The 25,129-nt window shown below is 28.9% G+C and overlaps 6 protein-coding genes across 6 annotated transcripts; 3 read left to right on the top strand and 3 right to left on the bottom strand.

Moving 5' to 3' along the window:
* Positions 1-193: 193 nt before the first annotated feature.
* PmUG01_04026900 (DNA-directed RNA polymerase II 16 kDa subunit, putative) lies at positions 194-1,068 on the bottom strand (the record flags this gene model as incomplete). The annotated part of the gene is made up of 3 exons (XM_029003269.1): positions 194-446; positions 665-761; positions 1,020-1,068. 3 exons carry the CDS (start codon positions 1,066-1,068, stop codon positions 194-196), a joined length of 399 nt encoding a protein of 132 aa, XP_028859719.1.
* Positions 1,069-4,896: 3,828 nt separating this feature from the next.
* PmUG01_04026800 (conserved Plasmodium protein, unknown function) lies at positions 4,897-7,155 on the top strand (the record flags this gene model as incomplete). The annotated part of the gene is made up of 1 exon (XM_029003268.1): positions 4,897-7,155. The coding sequence occupies one exon, from the start codon at positions 4,897-4,899 to the stop codon at positions 7,153-7,155; it is 2,259 nt and encodes a 752-aa protein (XP_028859718.1).
* A 1,626-nt stretch (positions 7,156-8,781) lies between these two features.
* On the top strand, positions 8,782-10,742 carry PmUG01_04026700 (RNA-binding protein, putative; the record flags this gene model as incomplete). The annotated part of the gene is made up of 5 exons (XM_029003266.1): positions 8,782-8,875; positions 9,088-9,188; positions 9,399-9,483; positions 10,181-10,409; positions 10,634-10,742. 5 exons carry the CDS (start codon positions 8,782-8,784, stop codon positions 10,740-10,742), a joined length of 618 nt encoding a protein of 205 aa, XP_028859717.1.
* A 352-nt stretch (positions 10,743-11,094) lies between these two features.
* PH1 (PH domain-containing protein, putative) lies at positions 11,095-12,063 on the bottom strand (the record flags this gene model as incomplete). Its single annotated transcript, XM_029003265.1, has 3 exons — positions 11,095-11,144; positions 11,299-11,470; positions 11,926-12,063. The coding sequence occupies 3 exons, from the start codon at positions 12,061-12,063 to the stop codon at positions 11,095-11,097; spliced, it is 360 nt and encodes a 119-aa protein (XP_028859716.1).
* Positions 12,064-14,022: 1,959 nt separating this feature from the next.
* On the top strand, positions 14,023-17,866 carry RPN1 (26S proteasome regulatory subunit RPN1, putative; the record flags this gene model as incomplete). The annotated part of the gene is made up of 4 exons (XM_029003264.1): positions 14,023-14,043; positions 14,448-17,336; positions 17,465-17,579; positions 17,787-17,866. The coding sequence occupies 4 exons, from the start codon at positions 14,023-14,025 to the stop codon at positions 17,864-17,866; spliced, it is 3,105 nt and encodes a 1,034-aa protein (XP_028859715.1).
* A 1,026-nt stretch (positions 17,867-18,892) lies between these two features.
* Positions 18,893-23,938, bottom strand: RAD2 (DNA repair protein RAD2, putative; the record flags this gene model as incomplete). The annotated part of the gene is made up of 1 exon (XM_029003263.1): positions 18,893-23,938. The coding sequence occupies one exon, from the start codon at positions 23,936-23,938 to the stop codon at positions 18,893-18,895; it is 5,046 nt and encodes a 1,681-aa protein (XP_028859714.1).
* Between the last annotated feature and the right edge of the window lie 1,191 nt (positions 23,939-25,129).

Genomic DNA, 25,129 nt, shown 5'->3' with positions numbered 1-25,129 from the left:
TGCACAAAAATGTTTTGGGACTCGCTCGATGCACCGATTGGTGCAGCAATGGATACCGTAATAGATGCAGCCACATGTGATCATTTTCCCCATTACGTTCTAAGCAAGTCTCCTTTGTGAACCCTTTTTTTTTTTTTTTTTTTTTTTTGCTCCTACTTTCTACGAAAAAATTTATCATGCCAATTCCACGTCCTCACGATACATACATCTTATAACTAATTAGATGTTCCAGAATGGAATTTAATATTTCATCATTTAGTCGAATTAATGATGGGATGAAATATCTTGCTTCTAAAATGGTTTTCGGTAGTAAGTTAACTAACATGGCAATTTCATATTCATGCAATTCTCCTATTCTTTCTAAATTTGTTCTGACATCCACAATTGAACTTCTATTTTTTATTGTAGCAAATTTGCTTGCGTAGTCAAACGATGATTTTATTAATCTAAAAAAAAAAAAAAAAAAAAAAAAAAATATGAATTACAAAATTACAGTTTAATTAGGCATATGGCAGCCTTATGTCTTTTCATGTATCACGATATATGAGTATACGGAGCCGTGTTAATTTCCTCTACATTTAAAACATTCAAAACGTTTATTACATTCATAATATCATTCTACACACTTCTCTCTCTCTTTTTTTTTTTTTTTTTTTCTTTTTACGCTTGTGCCTCTTCATTCCTTTTAGAGGTCAGACGAAGTTGATCTCCCAAAATGAGTTGTAGTTCGCACAAATTTAAGCATTTACAGTTTTTGAACTCTGCAAAAGAAAACATGTCCCACATATACGTACATATATATATGCAAACACATAAATACATATATATACGTACATACATATATATAAACGCAGGTGGGTAAATAAGTATGAAGCCTCACATCAATACGCGCATGTACACGAACTCGTGCCCATATTGTCAACCACGTTTTTCCTATACGCATATGCCCATCTCGTGCATATATATATGCAACTAATACCGGCCAAAAAAAGAAAAAAAAAAAAAAAAAAAAAAAATACCTGGCCCAAGGTCTAAGTTTTTAATATCTCCGTGTATGTTATTTGTCATTGTACAAAAATGGGGGAAAAAAAAAAAAAAAAAAAGGGAGAAAGAAGAAAAATAAGGCAGAAGAAAGATGGATAATGCAAAATGGACAATGGATAATGGAAAAAAAAAAAAAAAAGCGGGGAAAGTGCCAAACGTACATACGGCGCAGCTGACGCATCAGGCTGCAAAATCCAAGTTTATCTCGTAGCAGCTTCAATTTACCGTCAATAAATATGATTTACTTTTCATTATTCTCAAAAATTGTAATATGGTAAAATGGTGATACTTAAATATTTTTTAAATTCGTTAAAATTAACATTACACGGCACATATGTAAAATAAAATTTCGACATATACTGAGAAAAATGGGAAAAATTGGAAAAATAAAAAAACAAATAAAAAAATAAAAAAAAAATAAAAAAAAATAAAAAAAAGTAAAAAATAAATAATAAAAAAAATGCGTCATAAAGAAATATAAAGGAATAATATAACCCCTAACAATGAACAATGTTTGGTTTACCGAAAATTCGAAATTTCGTTTGGGATAGTTTATCGTGAGTGTTCGAATTTTTTGCCTTTTTTTTTTTTTTGAAGCGTAATACACAACGAAAAATAAAAGGAAAAATAGAAAAATGGGAAGAACGTGAGGAAATATTTAAGAAGAAAAATGGGCAGAAAAATATTATTTGAAAAAAAGAAAAAAAAAAAAAAAAAAAAAAAAGATTTCATTTTAATCATCATACGATACCAAGGGCGAATCATAAGAGAGATAATATAATTTTTTTTTTTTTCCAGTATATTAAGCTAGACGATTAAACGTTTCGATGAACAATTAAAAATAAAGTATATATATTAATTTACCCCTTGAAAATAGTATATATAGTATTATGTTATACGTATGATATTACAAAGGTATGAAATTCTTATGTGCTTATTTTCTTTTGTTGGAAACTGAGTTAATATGTTCAAAGGGAAAAATTATCACCTTCATAAAGTGCAAGGACGTTTCTGTAGTTACCTATAAGCAAAATATTGCCTTTACTGCTAAAAATTTATACACTGGTCATTCTTATATTAGCAGTAATGTAAAATGAATGAAGCACATGTACTATTTTACGGTTTAAAAATAATGCATATTTTAGTAGAACCACATTCCACTCCGCTAATTGCGATAATGCTGTCAGTATAGATATACGTTTACATACGCATTTACGCGCATGCGCAGATATATGAACATATTTACTTATACACGTAATATACTTATATATGTATACATACATATGTACGCTTGTTCATATGTTCACACAAGTGGGAACTCCAACGTTTTTGAAAAAAGTGCTACGGCTCCCCATCCATAAATACATTTGAAAAACGTAAAAAACGAAAAAAGAAAAAAAAAAAAATCTAAAAAGAGCAAGGATATATATTCTTCACCATTAGGTAGAAGAATGAAATATTATCCTATAACTACATTTCCACATATGTCTAAAAAAAAGCAAAATGAACGAGCGTTCACACATACATCCGCAAACATGTAATCGTGTATGCATATATATATATATATAAACATATATAGATATATAGCATATATAGGTATATATTTATGCGCGTATAAGGAGCTTCCTTTCTATAAGTTTAACGGATGGGGGGAAGAGCGCGGGGATTAAGTAAATCATGTCGATCTGTGTTATAGCTTAAAATAAATTATGTTGTATAGAATTTACCACATGAAAAAAAAAAAAAAAAAAAGCAAAGAAAGCAAAGAAAGGAGAAAAAAAAAATGGTGTACAAAATAGATACTATACAAATAAAGAAGAAAATCCTTTTAAGTGGTAAAAACTATATTACGCGATGTGTGCGTAATATTCTTATAATACGTACAAAAATAAGTATTAAAAAAAAAAAAAATAGCTCAATTATGATAAACCAAAAGAAATAATGCTAATTGAAGTATTCTCCTGTGCCATAAACGCTCAAACAATATCGTATTGCCGCTTTATTTATTCGTCTCTGCTCTGTATGTAAATGGGCATAAATATTTACACAGATATACACATACATATGCATATATACCCACGTATACATACATTTATTCTTACACGTTCGTAAATCCCTCGAAAGACTCTAAATGCTGAAAATTAATTCAACTTCTCACACAAATCCAGCAAAATAAATCAAATTTTTATATTCATCAAAAAAAAAAAATAAAATAAAAGACAAACATAAACACAAGCGTAAACACAAACGTAGACACAAACATAAACACAAACATAAACACAAACATAAACACAAACGTAAACACAAACATAAACACAAACGTAAACACAAACATAAACACAAACATAAACACAAACATAACACAAACATAAACACAAACATAAACACAAACATAAACACAAACGTAAACACAAACGTAAACACAAACGTAAACACAAACGTAAACACAAACAAAAAACGACCTTAAAGGTTGGAATTTGAAAAAATAATAAAAGATACATGCTCAGGAGGAAAGGTTCACAAAAGAACAATTCATTAAGGAGCGAAATGGAATAATAGGAAAGTACCCATATAAAATATAATATGTCCATTCGTCTTTTATTCAAACAAGTGAAGCAACAAGGGATATATGAATTCCCACTGAGTTTGGACTTAACGAAAAGTATGCTGGTAAGAAGAAATAAAAGAGGAAGAAAAAAAAAAAACAAATAAAAGAAGTAAAATCGAAATAAAAAGATATAAAAGATGGAAAAAAAAAAAAAAAAAAAAAAAAAAAAATCAATGTCCCTCCTTTTGGCACATTTACATGATGTACAAAATGTACTTCCTTACTGAAAGAGAAATAGAAAAAATATGCTTTTACATATTTTCTTTTTCTAATTCGTTTTCTTTATTTTGATATATTATACTTACAATTGCACCTACGTGTTTGACTTCCCAATTTGCATTCTTAACCAACTAGTAATACGCAGTGATACATATATATATATATATATATATATATATATATATATATATATATATTTATATATATATATATATATATTATATATATTTATATATATATTATATATATTTATATATATGTCAAGCGAACAAAAAAAAAAAAAAAAAAAAAATTAGAAACGCAAAATATGTACAAAATACGATGTGCACAGTAAGCACAAAAAAGAATATGCAAAATATGTACAAAATTGGAAAGGCAAAAAGGAGATATCATTTTGTAACTTCAAAGCCCATAAAAGAAACAATGAACAACGTTATTCTCCTTACGATAAAATGAAATGAACTTACAAAAAATAGGAGAAGTGGAGAATCTCCATTAATGTTATTGATTTATCTAAGAGGTATAAGCTTTTGCGAATATCTCCCGAGTCCGCACATTTCGACGCTAGTATGTGTGCATATGTATACATGTGTATGTGTATATGTGTACGCGTACGTACTGTGCATGCGTATATTCATATGTATATGCCTTTCTCCCCCCCCCCCCCATTTTCATAACTCCTTCATTTAAAACATTCAATAATTCGCTTAAGAAATTTCTAAGAACTGAAATTGTATGTCATATATGCACATACATATACAAATACACATATACAAATACACATATGTAAACGTATATATGTGTACCTAGCAGTGCTGCTATACTGACATACTACTGTATCGCTATACTGCTATACTGCTGCACTGGTGTTCGCTCGTTATAAATAAAATGACTAATGTGTAAATATTATAAGGGACAAGTGCCAAAGAACGTGAAACGGAAAGAATACACAAGGGGGATGCTCCATACATTTCCATGTACTCAAGTATAAGCACCCTCACGAACATACACGAATCGTAGCTCTTATGGACTGTACTTCCATCCAGAGCTGCTCTTCCCACGAAGCCAAACCCCTAAATGAAAAAAAAAAAAAAATGGGGTTTGTAAAGGCAGAGGAGTTCATGAATCACTACATGAGAGTGAACCGAGAAATAAAAGAGTTATCAAATAGGAAAAATGAAGAATTCAAATTTAATATATTTATATTTTATTCTAACAATATTGACTCAATATGTACAGAACATATATTACATTTTCATAAAAATTTAAAAAAAGATATTAACATATTCAGTTATGCTATAGAAAAAAAAGAAGATATGACAAAATTTTTTAAAAAATATGATGATATATATTCCAAAAATAAAGAATATTACAGAGATTATTTCTTTGCAGTAATATTAATAGGTATATGTTGTCACATAAACACAGATATTAGTATTTATGAGTCTATTGAAAACTTTTTTAGTAAAATATTAGGAAGGAATTACTTGGATTATTTGAAGTTTTTCGTTATAGATAATAAGAGACCTTTTCATGAAATTTTTGCAAACAGTGATAAATGGGACTTGGTACTGAACGAGGCAGAGCTCAATGAAATTATGAGTATATACAGTAGAAGTGAGAAAGACGGGGGGAGAGGCGGCGAAAGAGATGAAAGAAGTGGAGATGTACAAGATGATACGCGTGGAGATGTACAAGAAGATACGCGTGGAGATGTACAAGAAGATACGCGTGGAGATGTACAAGAAGATACGCGTGGAGATGTACGAGGGAATGGACGGCGAGGTGGATGTGAGTACCCGTTCCCTATCTACGATGAGAATGCTAAGCGGAAAGGGAAGGGGAGGAACGTCCCTTCGAGGCTATATGATCATAGTGCAATAATTAAAGAAGAAAACAAGTGCCTATGCTTGATGATATATCCCTTCGTACAATGCGTAAGTGAAGACGATTCTTCCGCCATAATTTTTATCTGTAGTATATCACTCATATCATATTTAAAGACGGATCAAATAACATATGACTATTATAACAAAGAAATAAAGAATTTACATGAAGATTCATTAAACATATCTAATGGACATTTCATTTCCTTTGATTCGGAAAGGGGATTACTACCCATGTTATCATTTATCTCGTTAAATGAATCACTAGAAATTGATGAAAGGATATATATATACGATCATAAAAATGTAAAGAATACTTTCAATCAAATAAGAGCAATGTGTCATATCGAAATAAAAGAATTTACTGGTAATTTTAGACAATTAGATTTAAAAAAACAAAATGAAATATTAGTAAAACTAAAAAATTTTATAAAAATTATAAAACCAATGAATACTTTAGGATGGAAGAGAAGAACTTATGTACTTTACAATAGTGATAGTTTCTATTTTATGATCATACTTATACATATATATATTAATAGAGTAAAAAAAATGGATACATATTTATATAATTGTCTCAAAACATCCGATTTCTTATTTAATATTTTTAAAGATAGACTGAAACAATGTGAAATCTATGATAAACTTATTGAAAAACATTTACATCGAAATGCAGCTAGCTACTTAAGTATATTAATTAAAAAAATTATGGAGAGTAATAAAAAATCTATTACTATTACTTCTGCTTTTAAAATCTATATGAACATTTTCCAAACAGCCAAAAATTCCTATAATCATTCTTTTGAATTGAAGTTTATTTCTAATATGTTCTCTTCATTCCAATCCTACTGCAATGACAAATATAAAACTTATCACCTCCTTGTTTGTCACATCACTGACTCTGATGAAACTATTATTTATGGCTTTACACCTTTAAATAAAAAAGACTATTGGCCTATTATTTTTTCCAAAATTGCGTACTCCAATGCAGAACAGATTGATTATGATACTCTTGCCGATGTTAACACAATCAGACTTAGAAGAAACGACTTGAAGTTCATACTCGACGAGATCAAGGAAGTCTTCAGGGGGATCATCAAGCATGAGCACAAGCGCGAAATAACCCAGGATGCTAGCACCACCGAGGAGGAAGTAGACGAAGCGGGGGAAAAGGACGAAGCGGAGGAAGAAGACAAAGCGGGGGAAATGGACGAAGAGGAGGAAGTAAACGAAGAGGAAGAAGTAGACGAAGCGGAAGAAGTAGACGAAGCGGAGGAAGTAGACGAAGCGGAGGAAGTAGACGAAGTGGAGGAAGTAGACGAAGCGGAGGAAGTAGACGAAGCGGAGGAAGAAGACGAAGTGGAAAAAGTGGAGGACGTGGACGAAAGGAGCCTGTAAAATGTATCTCCTTCAGTAGTGCATAGCGCATAAATGTAGAAACAGTTTCTTTTTTTTTTTTTTTTTTGCATATGTTTCTCATAATATGCACAGTGTAAGAATTATGACTCCCAATATCTTCTTCCTTTTTTTTTTTTTTCTTTTTTTTTTTTTGTTCGCCCTTTTCCTCCAGCATTTGTGTGTTTCTATTTTTGCTAATTTTTTAAAAAGCAATAATGATACTCAATTTATTAAAAATAATTAGTAAAAACGCACTTTGCCTTACACTTTTTTCATTAGCTCGACATAGTCATACATATGAATACATTTGAGCACATGTGTATATACCTATATATATATATATATATATATATATATATATATATTTATGCGAGTCCGCTCATATACCAACGACCATTGTTTTTTCCCTTTTTTGTACTTATAAATAACGATTGTTCATTTAGCACTAAAACTTTTAATGTTAGTCAGAAAAATTTCCTTCTCCATAACATTTTAAAATTTGCATTACTATAGAAAATCGTTGGAAAAGTGAAGTTAAAAAGGTACCATATGGATACATGTATAAATACACATACTCTTCTCGTCATACGGGGCAATTTATTTTAAAACAGTTCATTAATGCGTTCTATTGCGCCCATACGTAACTATGCAAAAGAGACTACAAGAAAATATATAAGTAACGAAGCGTATCAAAGCATAACGAAGCATAACGAAGCATAACGAAGCATAACGAAGCATAACGAAGCATAACGAAGCACAACGAAGCGTAACGCAGCACTATTCAATTACTTAACTGTTTATTTGTTTATTTATTCATTCACTTATTTATCCATTCATTCGTTTATTAATTAATTTATTTTTATTTTTTTCCTTCTTTTTGCTAATTATGGAAAAGAAAAAAAAAAAAAAAAAGAATAAACACAAGTTGCAGTTTTATTTCAAAACACAAAATTTACTTACGGCATATCGTACTTCCAGTATTATAAATATATGTATCTGCATGATTGCATAGTCCTTTTTCCCAATTTAGCAAAACATAAGATGAACAATTTTTAAAGTATTAAAAAGGATAATAAATATTTGCTTATCTTTTTATGAACAATCATTTTTTTTTTTTTTTTTTTTTTTTACAATTTTGCATTACAAATTAAATATACTTTAATAAACTCCTCGTAAATGATGTTTTTGCTCTTTATTATATTACAATAGTTCAATTCCCCTTTTCATATTTCTTACTCATAAGTAATTCACAATATAAATATGTCTTTTAATGCCCCTCTTTTTTACTAATCTTTTTGGGGAAATAAAATTACTCATCATTATTTTCAAGATAGTATTATAGTCATAGCATCATTATATTATCCATTATATTATCCATTATATTATCCATTTTTTTTTTTTTTTTTTTTTTTTTACTATTTCATACCATTCAAAATATAATTACGCATACGAAAATTAGCTTTTGTTTTTTCCTTTTTTCCGCAAATCAATTTTTTAATTTTGTTGTGTATATATATATGTATATATATATATATATATATATGTATATATATACACATGTATGTACGTATATGTAATCATATATATATGCATGACTTGTGTATATATGGAAAGCACTTTTTCTAAATGAACCAAATTCTCAATAGCAACGGAACTATACTTTGCAAAAATATTCCTGTTGACATAAATCGATTTGAAATAACCGAAATATTTAGTAAATGTAAATAGTTAAATATATTTAATGAGACTAAAATATGAAGAGATGAAAATAGGGAAGAAAAAGGAATGTGTCTTTTTTGCTCTGCAATTTGGTGTTGCCATTTTTTCTCTTATTTCATTTTTTTATTTTTTTATTTTTTTATTTTTTCATTTTTTCATTTTTTTATTTTTCCCCTTTTGTCTTATTTTTCTCTTCCTTTTTCGCATTTCCAGATGGACCTTTGTTAGGTGAAGGTATTTATTTCGGGAAAAAAAGCAGTAACATGTTTTTTATAAAATATGTTCATTTCAAAGATGCTATAAAAGCGTACGAAGTAATTAGATAAATTATAAAAGAAATAACATAGCAGTGATGAATAGTTGATACATTTGTGCAGTTGTTATTTTATTTATTTTTTTCATTTTTTACTATCCTTTTCGTACATGTTGCTACCTCCCCAATAATGATGTTAAACCATACCTCTTATTTTCCCTTACGTATCTGTTCATTTCTCCCATTTCCTTTTCAATTTGCATATTATTAGAATTTGAAAGATAGCACAATATGCGAATACGATTTCAAGCTATCACTTAGCAAAAGCGACGAGATAAAATATAAAGCTATAAAAGGTAATAAGTACGTCTACATCCCTTTTTAGCTAATTTATGCGTGCACGAAAATGTACACATATACATATATTATTTATTTATGTAGGTATTCATGTAGGTATCTATGTAGGTATCCATGTAGGTATCCATGTAGGTATCCATGTAGGTATCTATGTAGGTATCCATGTAGGTATCTATGTAGGTATCCATGTAGGTATCCATGTAGGTATCTATGTAGGTATCCATGTAGGTATCTATGTAGGTATCTATTTATGTATGTGTGAATGTGTACTATATTTATGAATGTGAAATGGGCATGTTTTTACCCAATGTTATTTTGTTTAGTAAATATAACTGCCTTATTAATTTGTATTAAATATTACAGTGCTTTATTAGAAATCACTTTTTCAATTTGCAAAATTGTATCATGTATGGAGGGAAAATACTACAGTTCTTATTTATTTAATATGATATTTTATTTCCTTCTTTTTTTCCCTTATTTTTTGACATGCACAATTCGTACTTTTTCTTTTTATTTTTACATGTACAGATCATACATTTTCTTTTTATTTCTACATGTACAGATCATACATTTTCTTTTTCTTTTTCTTTTCCTTTTTTTTTTTTTTTTTTTACAAGCCATACTTTTTCTTTTCTTTTCTTTTTTACATGTACAAGTAATATTCATATTTTGATCGTTTTCCCCTTACCTGTTCAGGGAATAAAAAGGCAATTGAAGAATTAAAGAACATTTACAAAAATAATGAACAAATAATAGTTAACGATGACTTGACAAACGATATTATTAACGAATTAAATGAACAAAACTATGAGCTATTAAAAAAGAAAAAGAAAGAGAAAGAAATGGAGAAAAAAAAAGATAAATCTTTTATTTTAAATCTTCTAACCAAGGTTGAGGAACCGCAGGAAAACAAGGAAGATAACAAGTAGACAAAATGAATGAAATTAAGCAAAAAATACAACGCATAGAATGAACTGAAAAAAATACAACTAGACTACATAAAATCTATACAATTGTTTCTTAATTTGCTTAAACGATTTTGTCTTAGCAATTTAGGCGAAGGTACATATAATATATGCACATATATTTTATATACTTATTCATACACTTATATATATTGTAATTATTTATGTATTTTTATTTTTGTAGATTAAAAGAAGAGCTAAAAAATTACTTAAATTTAAATTGTTTGTGCTCATATAATTTTGACGAAAATAATAAATATGATAATTATTTAACTCCGACATTCCCAAATTAATTTGCATTAAAATTTCGGAATAACTCTCTTTTCAAAAATATTAATAAAAAAGGAATGAGAGAAGGGTGAAATAAAATTAATCGGAAAAGTGTCTTTAAAACTTAAGCAGTTTTTTCCTATTCATTCGTTCGTTCATTTATTTTTGTGTGTATGTTGTATAAATATATAAATATATATATAAATTTGCATTTTTAAAAAAGAATAATTAAAAAAAGATAAAAAAAAAAAAAAAAAAAAACACGTAAAATCCATAAAAGTGTATTTACGAGTTATTTGTTTTTTTGAAGTGTAAGGCCTTTTCGTTTTATTTTTAAATATATATATATATATAATTTTTTTTTTTTTTTTACTGTTATTCGCTCAATAAAACCGTAGGTTTTACCATCTGCTTGCTGATATGCTCTACAAAAGTAAAAAAGGGTTGACGAGAATATGAACAAGGTTAAAACTAAAAAATGAAAAAAAGAGACGTAAAAAGAAAAATAACAGAAAGGTATAAACACACACATAAACAAAAAAAAAAAAAAAAAAAAAAAAAAAAGAAAGAATTATTTACTTATCCATTTGTTTTTCTCATCCTTATCCAAGGTCACAAACAAAATCTTCCTGTTGTTATAACGTATGTTAAATAAATATATGTTGGTTAGATCTAACTCGTTTTCCACCAACTTTATCTTTCTAATATCTTCCATTGAAGTTAACTCGGTAAATTTGTTAAGGTACAATATCTGTGTATTCGCAAAAAAGGCATATACGTATGTTTATGTACATGTATATACATATATATATTGGCGACTATGTGTGTTTGTGTGTGCAGACCATTGGGAATATTTTTTTCAAAATTTTGTTAAACAAATCGATTGAACGATGTGCCATCTTTTCTAGTTCGGCTCATGTAAAAATAGGCTTTTCACAGAGTACATGACGTAATAATAATAATAAAACGTAAAATAGCAACAGTAATAATAAAATGCATAATAACAACAGTAATAATAAAATGCATAATAACAACAGTAATAATAAAATGCATAATAACACAGTAATAATAAAATGCATAATAACACAGTAATAATAAAATGCATAATAACACAGTAATAATAAAATGCATAATAACGTTAGTTCCTATTTATTCGTTTTGTAACATCGCTTTACCACTTATATGTGCCTTTTTTTTAAAAATTACCTCTGTTGGCCTCTCCCCCTGGTAATACTGAGACTTAAAGGAACAAATGAAATTTTTTGTTAGTATCATATACCTTTTCCTTAACCTCTTCAAATATTTCGACTGCTTAAATACCCAACCTTCATTCACTATTTCCATTTTTTTAAAAAAAGAAAATAAAAAAAAATTTTATTCTGATTTATAAAGTAATGTACACTAAAGTGTGTAATAAAACTGTGTGACAAAACTGTGTGACAAAACTGTGTGACAAAACTGTGTAACAAAAGGTTGTTCATGTAAAAAAAAAAAAATAATAAAATAAAATAAAAATAAAAAAATCTGTAAAGTGCCAAAAATGTATTATTACTCTCTAATGCAGTTCATCTAAAAAGAATAATATACTCATAAAACAAAAAAACAGACAAAAAAAAAAAAAAAAAGAAAAAAGAATAATTATTCCTTTGATGTAAGAGGAGAATAAAATGCTCAAATGAAAGAATAATAAATTGTATATATTATTTATTAAACTATATTTTAAGGGATTAGCGGTCATATTTAAATAATAAAATTTTAAAATTTCCACAAAACTAGAAAAAATAAAATAAAATGATCATCATAAAATAGGATAATAGGAATGTTCTTGAACATTAATTTTTTTTATGATTTAACCAAAAAGAAAAAGAAAGAAAAAAGTAAAAAAAAAAAAAAGAATAAAAAAAGAATAAAAGAGAGGAGAAAAATAGAGAAAAGAACAATTTTGACCAACACATATAACACACATTACATTTTTTAGATATAGTTTTCTATCGATGAATGTAAATTTACACTGTGAAATTTGTTCATCCTTGTGTTTACGTTGTATTGTACACATTTATACGCATACGTATATGTATACATGTACATATATTACTTCATATATATGCACATTGTTTGGGTAAGAACAAATAAAAATGCCTCAATAATCTCTGTAAAACACATTTTATAAATTATGCACATGGTGTATATATATATAATATAATGTAAAAATTTACCTTGAGGGAATACCTTGAGTAGCTAGAAAAAATAATTCTTAAAATCATTATTATTAAGAAGAAAATATTTATTTCCTTTATGTTCTCACACAACTTTCTCCCAGGTTCCTACGTAGAATATAACAATCCTCAATTACCAATTTTTTTAATGCACAACTACTATTCACACATATGCAGTTATCATACATATATATACATTTGTACATGTATGCAATAAAATATACTAGCGTGTACATGCTTTTTTTTTTCAGATCGAATGAATACCTTTTTTTTTGTACCTTATCATTTTTCACTTCAAAAAAAAAAAAAAAAAATGTGCACAAATATATTATATATATATATATATATAATATGTATAATTTTATGTACATTAATATACATTTTCTCACCATGTTATCAAAATATTGCATTTGAAAAAACTAAAGTTTTTAATGCTTCTCTAAATTGTAAAACGAACATATATAAAAGCGTAATCGCAAAAGTATAATAAACAAAAGAAAAAAAAGAAAAAAAAAAAAGAAATAAAACCGCTTTAACCTTTATCTGAATGACAAAATACAACAATGCAATTTAATTCAAAAGTACATGCCCTTTATAACTTTTCATTTTTTACGTTATTCCCCTACGTTGTACGGAATATACAAACATAAACCACTTTAAAAGAGGAACACGCATACCCAAGCATACCCAAACATAGCATTCAACCGTTCATACATTCTAACATACATATGTATGTGAACTTATTTACATGCATATATTTATGAAAACACATTTTATACAAACGTATTTATACATGAATACGCATTATATATATTTTTTTGTATACCTTTTATATTCGTTTAAGCAGGATATAAAGAGAATTTACTTTTAAACTTTCGCTGGCACTTTTCATTCTAAACGATATATGATAATTCATTTATGATGATCAGCAAATATCTTGTGTATTGAATTATAATTATTTTTTTTTTTTTTTTTTCTTCATATACAAACTTGTATGAACTGTACATAAATATACGTATATTTTTTTTTTTTTTTTTTTTTCTGGAAACTTGAAAATTTTAAAATACCACCAAAGTGAAGAGAAATCATGACAGCAGAAGATAAAAAGGTAAACGAAGCTTATTTGTATATATGTGTATACATTTAATAAGTTTTGTGTACACACTTAGTACGTTTTGTGTGCGCTCTTAATATGTTTTGTGTACGCGTGAATATGTTTTGTGTGAACTGTGCATGCGTTTTGTGCGCTTGTAACTACGTTTTGCATGAACAGTTCATGCAGTTTGCCATAGTTTGCAACAGAACAGTGAAATGCATTTTTTGCAGACAATTTGAATATATCCGCCGTAGATATTTGTAGGCCCAATGGTGGATTTTCATTAATTGTTTGTTAGTCCACGTACATTTTGTACACGCATGTTTCTTTTGCATTATGTAGACTTCATTTTTCATTTTGCAGTTTTCATTTTGCAGTTTTCATTTATTTTTTTTTTGGTTGATCTTACCTCTCAGGCAGTCTCAATAAAAGTGCCGGTAAAGGACAAGGACGCGGAGGAGAAAAGAAGAAAGTTGAACAAAGTAAAAATAAAAAATGAAGAATTAAATGAAGAAGAAAAGAAAAAAAAGGAAGAACTGGAATTGCTAATTACAAGATTAAAGGACGATGATCCAAATGTAGTGAATTTATCTATCACATTATTAAATAAAGAAATTATCGACACAAGTGGAATTTTAACCTCTTCTTTACTAGCTTTAAAAGTATTGAAGTCTCATTATAATTCTTTGATAGATATACATAATGAAATGAAATTTGAGGAATGCAAGAGAAAGTTAAGCAACATGATTAGTGCATTATCAACAACTATAGGAGATGAAAATAATATCGTGAAATATATTATTTCTGGGAATAAGAAAGATCTAATAAACTATGGCCACGAGTATATAAAGAATTTAATTACAAAGTTACTGGCTGAGTATAAAAACTTAAAAGACGAGGACGCAAATGGAGCTGCATTGTCTAGCACTGCAAATATGACAAGTTCTGCTAACATGGCAAGTGCTGTTAACATGACCAATTCAAACAAAGTAGCTAACACCCTTAGTCAGATGTACGAATTAGTGAACATCGTCGTTCCCTACTGCTTTAATCATAACACGGAATACGAGGCTATAGACCTACTGATAGAGGTGGATAAAATTAATGATATATATTTATATGTTGATGAAAAATCGTGTGAAAGGTCAATATTGTATTTGTTAAATTTAACTCATTATAGTTCATCAACAGACGAATACTATAAACTAATGGAAGTGATATTACTTATATTAAAAAAACATAAAAAGTATGTGGAATATTTAAAAATATTATTAAGATTAAATAGAAGAGATAAAATAAAAGAAATTTTTTTTGAATGTGGTGATACTCTATTATGTAAACAGATGGCCTTAATATGTTCTAGACATTGTATACATTTAGAATTTAGTCAAGAAGAGATAATAAAATATAGTAATATGAATTTAAATGAAATATCTACTTTATCTTCAGGAGAACATTTATCTCCGATTTTTTTAAAATTAGCAAAAGATTTAGATGTAGAAGAACCCAAACTACCAGAAGATATTTATAAAATCCATTTAGAAGAAAAAAGAAATACAAATGCATGGGATTCAGCTAAACAAAATTTATCGTCTACATTTGTTAATGCATTTGTAAATGCATCTTTTTGTAAAGATAAACTAATGACTGTAAATTCCTCTTTATGGATTTTTAAGAATAAGGAATATGGTTTAATGAGTGCAACAGCATCTATGGGGTTATTACTAATGTGGAATCTAGATGAAGGTTTATCACAAATAGATAAATTTCAATATAGTACTGATCAATATGTAAAAGCAGGTTCATTAATGGCATTTGGGATAGCTTGTACAAATATAAAAAACGAATGTGATCCGGCATATGCATTGTTATCTGAACATATTGATGCAGAAAATACTTTAGAAAAAATTGGAGCTATATTAGGATTTGGATATGCATATGCAGGTTCGAATAGGGAAAATCTCTTAGATGTATTAATTCCTCCCTTAGTTGACAATGGATGTATTATTGATTGTAGTGTTTTTGCAGCTCTATCTCTAGGTCTAGTATTTGTTGGATCACAAAATAGAGAAATTGCTGAGTATATTATTGATACCATTTTGGAAAGAGAAAAAATAAATAATTGTTTAGATCAACCTATATCGAAGCTCTATGCAGTAGCTTTGGGTCTTTTGTTTCTTTGTTCAAGGGAAAAATGTGAAGCTACCTTATCCGCACTTGAAGTTATCAAACATCCGATAGCCAAATATATGATAGCAACAGTTGAAGGAATGGCCTTTGCGGGATCAAACGATGTATTGAAAGTGCAAAAGATGCTACAAGTATTGGTCGAAAAAAGAAACGACAAAAAGATCAACGGAGAAAATAAGGCACATAATAACAGTAGCGGTTCCATCGATGGTAAGATAACTAACGCAGAAAATAAAGGAGCAAGTATCGACAATAAGAAGATAAATACCGGAGATGCTGGAAAAGGCGTGAAGAGTTCCATTGAAGGAAAATCAGCTACAGGTAACAATAGCAGCAGTAATATTGGCGCTAACATTAGCGGAAATATCAGTGGAAATATGAACGGAAATATCAGTGGAAATATGAGCGGAAATATCAGTGGAAACAATGGCATGGGTGGTAGCAGTCCAGTGGAAGACAACCTGGACCAGTGTGTTGCTATCCTAAACATTGCACTCATAGCCCTAACGGACGATATAAGCTCAGAGATGACTACTCGTATTGTTGACCACTTTTTACAATACTCTAGCATTAATCAAAAAAAAGCCGTTCCACTTGCTTTGGCCTTATTATTTACATCCTTTCCAAAACCAAACATTGTTGATATCTTGTCAAAATTAACACATGATCAAGATCCGGATGTAGCTTTGCATGCAATTATTTCCTTAGGGTTTGTTGGTGCTGGAACAAACAACTCTAGAATTGCTATTCTACTAAGACAATTGTCCACATTTTATTGTAAAGATACCAATGCTACTTTTGTTGTAAGATTATCACAAGGTTTACTGTATATGGGAAAAGGTTTACTTACTATCAACCCTTTGCATTCCAATCGTTCGATTATTAACCCCGTCTCCTTAGGATCTCTATTAATAACAATACATGCATGCTTGCAATTGAAGTCAACAATATTAGGCAAATATCATTATCTGCTCTATCATTTGGTGCCTTGTATTTATCCCAGAATGCTCGTAACAGTCAACGAAAATTTGGAACCACTTCCCATCTCTGTGCGCGTTGGACAGGTGAAGCTCGGGAAAAAAAAAAATAATAAATATATATTACAGCTATCACGAGTAAAAAATATAATGTATCTACTTCGCCATTTTTCTTTTTTTTTTTTTTTTTTTTTTGTATATTCTATCTTTTCATGTATATTATTGGCATGTGCCTTTTGAATACATTTTCTCGACCTTTTTACCAGGCGGTTGATGTTGTTGGACAAGCGGGAAAACCCAAAACGATAACAGGATTTCAAACTCACGTTACTCCCGTTTTACTCTTGCACACAGATCGAGCGGAAATTGCCACCGAAGAATGTAACAATTTTTACGAAATAAAAAAAAAAAAAAAAGAAAAAAAAATATCGAACAAGTGCATTTTAGAACATACTCCTCCACAAGTGAAGTGGCCCGTTATGCATATTTTTGTTCATTTAACGCATTTCCCAACCCTTATTTACGCATTAATTTATTTTATTTTTTTTTAATTTTTTTTTTTTTTTTACACCCCCCTCCCCATTGAAGATATTCCAATCAGCGATACCCTAGAAGGAATTGTTATCCTCAAAAAGGACCCTAATTATATCCCACCAACTGCCAATTGAATGGTTGCGTAAACTATTCCTGTACAAATTGGTTAGCCACACGCACGGCAGGTGCATCAGTTACACCAATTACGGAAGTGTTGATCTACATACACTCAATGATATTTAAAAAAATCGACAAATTCATTTACAAATTCAAGTTTTTAAAAAATTTTTTTCATTCGCAGTTCACCACAAATGGGTGGCACGCGCATTCTGTATATGTTTCCCTACACGTATGCTTACATACACATATATATATATATATATATATACACATATATATATATATATATATATACACATATATATATATATATATATACACATATATATATGCATGCATATATACATACGTACATATATACATGTAACCACGTACAATTGCGTGTAATCACCGCTAAAATTAAAAGATACTAAAATGTCAACTAAAAAATAACACGATAAAATTTGAAAGAAAAAATAAAAAAATAAAACGAAATAAAAAATAAAGAATAAAAAATAAAGAATAAAAAATAAAAAATAAAGAATAAAAAATAAAGAATAAAAAATAAAATAAAAAATAAAAAATAAAGAATAAAAAATAAAAAATAAAGAATAAAAAATAAAATAAAAATAAAAAATAAAGAATAAAAAATAAAAAATAAAAAATAAAAAATAAAGAATAAAAAATAACAAATAAAAATAAAAAATAAAGAATAAAAAATAACAAATAAAAAATAAAAAATAAAGAATAAAAAATAACAAATAAAAAATAAAAAATAAAGAATAAAAAATAACAAAAAATAAAAAATAAAAAATAACAAATAACAAATAACAAATAACAAATAAAAAATAACAAATAACAAATAACAAATAACAAATAAAAAATAACGAATAGCATAAATGCACCAAGCGGAAAAAGACGAAGATACAATAGGAAGGTGCACCAACAAGAACACGGGGTAAGGAAGCACGAGAAAATTTCCCTTGCGCGAAAGTGCCAAGTTTTATAAATGCTACAACTAGTAAGTACCCCACTCTCCATAACGACTACTGCTTTGTGTACTACTTCTTTTTCTTAGTGCTCCTCCTCTTCTTTATGTGGTCCAAGGCCCTTGTCATCCGCTTCGACTTAATTATGCCAGCGGGGTTAACATCAATCAAAGAGGTAATAGTCTGGTCCATTAAGCCACTTCCCCCCTTCGTTCTATTTCCACCCTTTGTACCGCTTCCCCCCTTTTTGCTTGCTCGAATAATGTCGATCAAATCATCGACACTCTTTCGCTTCCGCTCAATGATGGGAAAGAAATCTTCGATTTTGAGTTGGTAACTTCGAACCTTGATATCGTACTTAAGTAAAATAGGGTTAAGAACGTTAAAAATTTTTTCCTCAGGAATGTTGGTAGCAGTATTTAGAAATTTCGTAATATGGCTGATGTTTGGAAAATGCCATTCAAATTTTTTAATATCAGTACATACCTTGGGGTATTTAAAGCATTTATATACTTGTCTATCTGGGAAATTATTTGGAAATACCCAATTCAATTTATAATTTTTATGAGTTTCTAAAAAATGTTTTATATCATCATTATAGTTATCCATATTTATATCTCTAAAAGGATTAGAAACTATTTCTTTTAAAATTTTTAAATCATCAAAACTAGGAAAAGCTTTAATTATTTCTAACGCATTCACTATACCTATCCCATATACACCAATAGTATAATCACATCCACATAATAATGATATATTAATTAATTCTTCCTGATATAAACCTAGTTTATCTTCTATCAATTTCTTTTCATATACTTCTACTGTTTTTTTTCTATTAAAAAAATTTTTTATAATTGTCTTTCCACTAAATACTAATACATCAGAATCATCGCTTATAATAGCATCACAATAATTCTGATTATTTAAGTATGAACATTGAGCTTCTGCTTCACATGGAGACTGTACATATGGAATTCCAAAAAAGTTTAGCAATAGTTTAATATCATCATTCATTTCATCATTTATTTCTATATTGTTCTTTTTTAATTTTTTATATTCTTTTATCAACTCATCCTTTTCTTTATTCGTTTCGTTTATGTATGAGTCAATGACTTTACTATCCTCCAGATATTCAAAATATGCACAGTCGTCTTGGTCCATGTGCTGCACACTCTCACTCTGCTCGAAGTGTCTATTGCCATCTATAGCATCATCTCCACCGCCATCCATTTCTGCTGTAAATTTGTCCATCAACTCCTTAGTGTTTAGTATAAGTTCAAAATGACTTACTTCCTTTCCCACATTACTTATATCCCCTTTGTTTAATAACAAGTTATTAATTTCCTCTTTGGTAAGAAAACTTTTTCTACTCCTTACTTTTATCAATTCATCTGGAGCATTCATTTGTTTACCATCATCATGTGGACTTTCCGAAAAATGCTCATTAATACATTTTTTCTCCCCTTTAATTTCTTCATTTTGTTTACTCTCTTCACATTCTTGTTGGAACGCTAACTTATCAATCGATCTGTTAATTGGTTCGTAGTCCCCCTCCTTATCACGGTCAACTGGGCCTTTTGCTTCCATCTGTTGGTCTTCTAAAACATTTATTTTATCCTCTCTCATATCTGAACTTTCTTCTATAATTTTATTATTGAATCTGTTTTCATCTTCATCTTCGTAACCATATTTGCAGTTGTCAGTAGTGCAGATATAAACTTCGTTGTTCCCCCCTTTCCCTGCAGCACTTTCGCTTACATTGCTACTACAGCTACGAATTCTACTACCATCTAAGCTGTTGATATCCCGATCTGCGTTGCTCACACATGCAAAGACAACACCACCATCTTCATCATTTGCTTCATTGCCATCTTCATCATTATTATCTCGACTTACCCTTTCAAACGGGTCATCCATCGCCAACTCACTGACATCCATCTTTCTACCCCCATCAGGCAGTTCATCCTCATATGTTAAATCTATTTCAACATCTTGACCATGATGCAAGGCCCTATCATCAAAAACTTCCTTTTCCTGAACACTGCAATTTTCAAAGTCGTCATCATTATCTCCCTGAACATTATTATCATCATCAACAACATGAACAACATTATCATCATCATCATTATCATCATCATCATTATCATCATCATCATCATCATCAACATCAACATGAACAACATCATCATTATCATCATTATCATCATTATCATCATCATCATCATCATCATCATCATCAACATGAACAACATGATCACTGTCAACTTCATCATCATCAACGACAACATAACTAGATAACTCGCTGGATGCTCCATTTCTCCTCTCTTCTGTTCCTTCAATATCATGAATTAATGATGCTTCTTTTAACTGTCCACTTTCCCCGTTAGTCTTGTCTAATAGGACGCTTTTTATTTCATTGTGTTCACCTATATCCACAGCCTTCTCTTCTCCACATATATTTATTACCTCTCCATAAGGGGCATTACTTACACTTTTCCTATACCTCTTACTCGATTCACATTCAACATCAATTAGATCAATGTACTTAACTGCTTCCTTTTCTCTTTCCTGATTACACTTTGGAATAAATTTATCATCACCTGAACTGTTCATGTTTTTTAAATCTTCCTTCTGATTTACAACCACCATGTCCAAAAAATCGTTACCAAAAATTTCCTTATCATCTAGTAAGAGATCTTTTCTAAATTCGTTTTCCATTTTTATGAACGCTTTTTTTTTTTCCTCTTCAGTTTCCTCTTTTTTAAAAATACGCATTTGAATAGTCCGTAATTCTACACCTTTATTCCATTCTTTTGTATTACAACTTTCATCTATTTCTCTGTTATGTCTTTTCGTGTATTCGTCATTACCAGCCTGTGATTCTTCCTCCGCTACATCCATAGTTACTGCTCCTTCCCCTGCTCCTATCTCTATCAATGATACTACCCCCATTTCTTTCTCTCCCCCCTCCTCCTTAATGTATAGGTCCTCATAAGCGCCACTCTGATTCTCAAAGTAGCAATTATTAAGTATATCATTTATATATTTCTTCCTCTTCCTTTTCTTCATCTTTTTAATATCATTATAATCCCTAATATGCAAACTATCAAAACGTTTGGACAGCTCTTTATTTATAATTAGTTCCCCTTCCACATTTTGAATATTCTCGGCCATTTTTATTTTTAATTTTTCTATTTCGAAATCTGTTTTTATCATCCTTACATAAGTTTCTAATTGCACTTGTGAAAATATGTCCATGTTATCTTTAGATTTTATTGCTTTTATTCTATTATCTGTATACCACTCTTCCTTTATATCTTGTAGAATTTGATACTGCAATTTAATTGGAAGCTTTTCAAATATTTCTTTATTAATTTCTTTAAACATGGGTATTTTAATTTCCTCATTATTTACATAATACACTTTGTATTCATCCTTGCCATCTAGGAAAAGGTTGGAACTGCTAATAGTAGATGGCAGTTCCAGTATGTTTATGTCTTTTTTCCCCTTCTCTACATTAGACCCAACGCTCTTTTCACTGGGCCTATCATCCGAATCAACGTCAGCTCCAACGTTAACACCTACGTTAGCAATGGCTTTTGTGCTATCACCTGCATTAGCACCTGTGCTATAGTTATCTCTTGCTACCGTCCTATATAAAGTATCATTCGATGAGTGTATGTGCTCTATGTCGAACACGTTACCTTCTCCTGCACTATCATTATTATTTCCATCGTAATTGTAACTACTATTGGAGCCGCTACATTCACCACAATTCTCAACCCTATTCTCTTTGCTACCTCCCGTGTAGTAACCTGTTCTTCCGTGCATAAAATCGTCTCTCCCCTTTTCGTCGACCTGTACCATAGTTCCAACAATGTTTGATGAAGTGCCATATTTTTTAAAAGTTATATTGTCTGTGTTTCCCTTACGACCATATTTTCCATCGTTTACCTTTAACCTTTCTGTAAACTCCATAATGTCCGTATTATAATTGCTTATATCAATAATATCTACCGGTCTTCTCATACATAAAAAGCCTTTAAAATTTTTGGGAATGTTTTCATAATATTTCTTCCTAGCAATGATTTTTTTTCTTACAATTTCTTCGTTTATTTCGTTATCAATGTTGTTAGCATTATCATTATTCCTAATAGCGGGTATTTCCTCATTCTCACTGGCATTGTCATTCTCATTGTCATTCTCATCCTTGTCCCCTTCATTATCATTATGAACATCACTATCACCATTTTCCACATCTACGTGGTCCTTACCACACATTTCATTATCCTCCGTTCGCCCTGAAGTTTCCATCGTGTCTTTTTTTTTCTCCACCTCTTTATTATCATTCGTTAATCTGCTTCTATTCGACACTTCATTCTGGTCACTCAGTTTCGTAAGAATATCCATATCAGTTAACGTAAACACTTTATTTTGTATTTTTTTTAAATCATCATCATTACAAATACTCAAAACATCCTTCACACTTACTTGAACATTACCAACCTGTTCAACCATACTACTTAGAGATGCATCCTTTTCTTTAATGCTGTCATAAATTTCTACTAAATTATTAGATGGAGGTGCTGTATAATTCGTTATTCCATTTTTATCAAGAGCACCTTTTTCATACTCCATTTGCCTGTTTGACGTGCTTTTTTTATTTTTCAAAGATTTTAATAATGTTCTTTGATAATAATTATAAATTAATTTTTCGGCAGTTTTCTTAAATCTTTCTTCATGATTTCGTCTTTTTATGCTTCTTTGAAATATAGTTTTTCTTTTCAGTTCAGGTGGATTCCCATCAAATACAAAAATGGGTCTTATGTTATAATAAAGCAGTTTACATATTCTTAAAAAAAAAAAATATAAGTGTGCTTTTTTTAAACTATCTGTTTTAATTTCATTATTCATATTTTCAGAAAAATCTAACCACAAATCATTAAAAATACCTAAATGATCAAAGGAATTATTTCGAAGTACTTTCATATTATTTGCATATGTCAATTCATATAGCCATATACTTACATCTATTGCTATTCTTTTCCCTGTAAAAATCTCAGGATTTACCCGAACCCCCACAGGGGATACTATCGACCAAAGGCCTTTCACTCCCATCTTTTTTTGAGCTAATTATAAAGGTCTCACCTTACACGTTTTCCCACTACGCCCTTTACTTCGGCATGCCTACTCATACACAAACAGATACATACGTACTGGCAATAAATAAAGACATAAGGACAAACAAACGTGCAGACATACGTACAGGCATACATACATACAAACAAAAAAACAAACAATCATACGTTTGTATTTTTTTTTTTTATTTATTTTATCTGTACTTGAAGATTAAATGCGTAACTATATACAAAGCGTTTTACTCGAACTTAATAATAATTCATAGGAAATTTAAAAAAAAAAAAAGAAAAAAAAAGAGTACATTTTACAAATAAAATATACCAATTAAAACTTAAAAAAAATTATACATATATATTTAAAAAGAAAAAAGGAACCTTCTCTATTTATATCATATAAATGCAATACGCACATCAATAAAAGGCATATAAAAAAATATACTGAATATGTTATAGGGACTAGACATCCAACAATCTTGTCCCTCTGGAAAAAGCTATCAAATGTAATTAAATATGTGCACACGTATATATATATATATATATACGTACGTATGTACATAAAACCCATCAGAACACGAGCTCGTACAAATATATATATTTTAAATGATTAAAAAAAATTAAGCTTAAACGTTTAAATTTTAAAATAAAAAAAAAAAAAAAAGAGAGGTTACATTATATAGTTTCAAAATAAATACATTTTTGTGATTTTTATTGAACTTTTATTTGTATTTTTATTTGTATTTTTATTTTTAATATTATTTGTATTTTTATTTTTAATCTTAATTTTATTCTTATTTTTATTCTTATTTTTAATCTTATTTTAATTCTTATTTTTATTTTATTTTAATTCTTATTTTTATTTTATTCTAATTCTTATTTTTATTTTATTTTAATTCTTATTTTTATTTTATTTTAATTCTTATTTTTAATCTTATTTTAATTCTTATTTTTATTTTATTTTAATTCTTATTTTTATTTTATTTTATTTTTTTTTTTTCCCATTTTAATTGCTGACTTGGTTAGAAAAAAAAATTAGAATAAATTATTGCCAGTTCATGTCGTATAGATTTTTTGTTACGATATCTTATTTGCTTACCCATCCCCCAAAAGAAGATTTTTATTTTCATATATATATGTTAATATATTAATCTATGCATCTATTAATCTATATATA

Source organism: Plasmodium malariae (assembly GCF_900090045.1).
Source record: "Plasmodium malariae genome assembly, chromosome: 4".
NCBI classification, from domain to species: Eukaryota; Apicomplexa; class Aconoidasida; order Haemosporida; family Plasmodiidae; genus Plasmodium; species Plasmodium malariae.
This window is presented reverse-complemented; position numbering and strand designations above follow the sequence as displayed.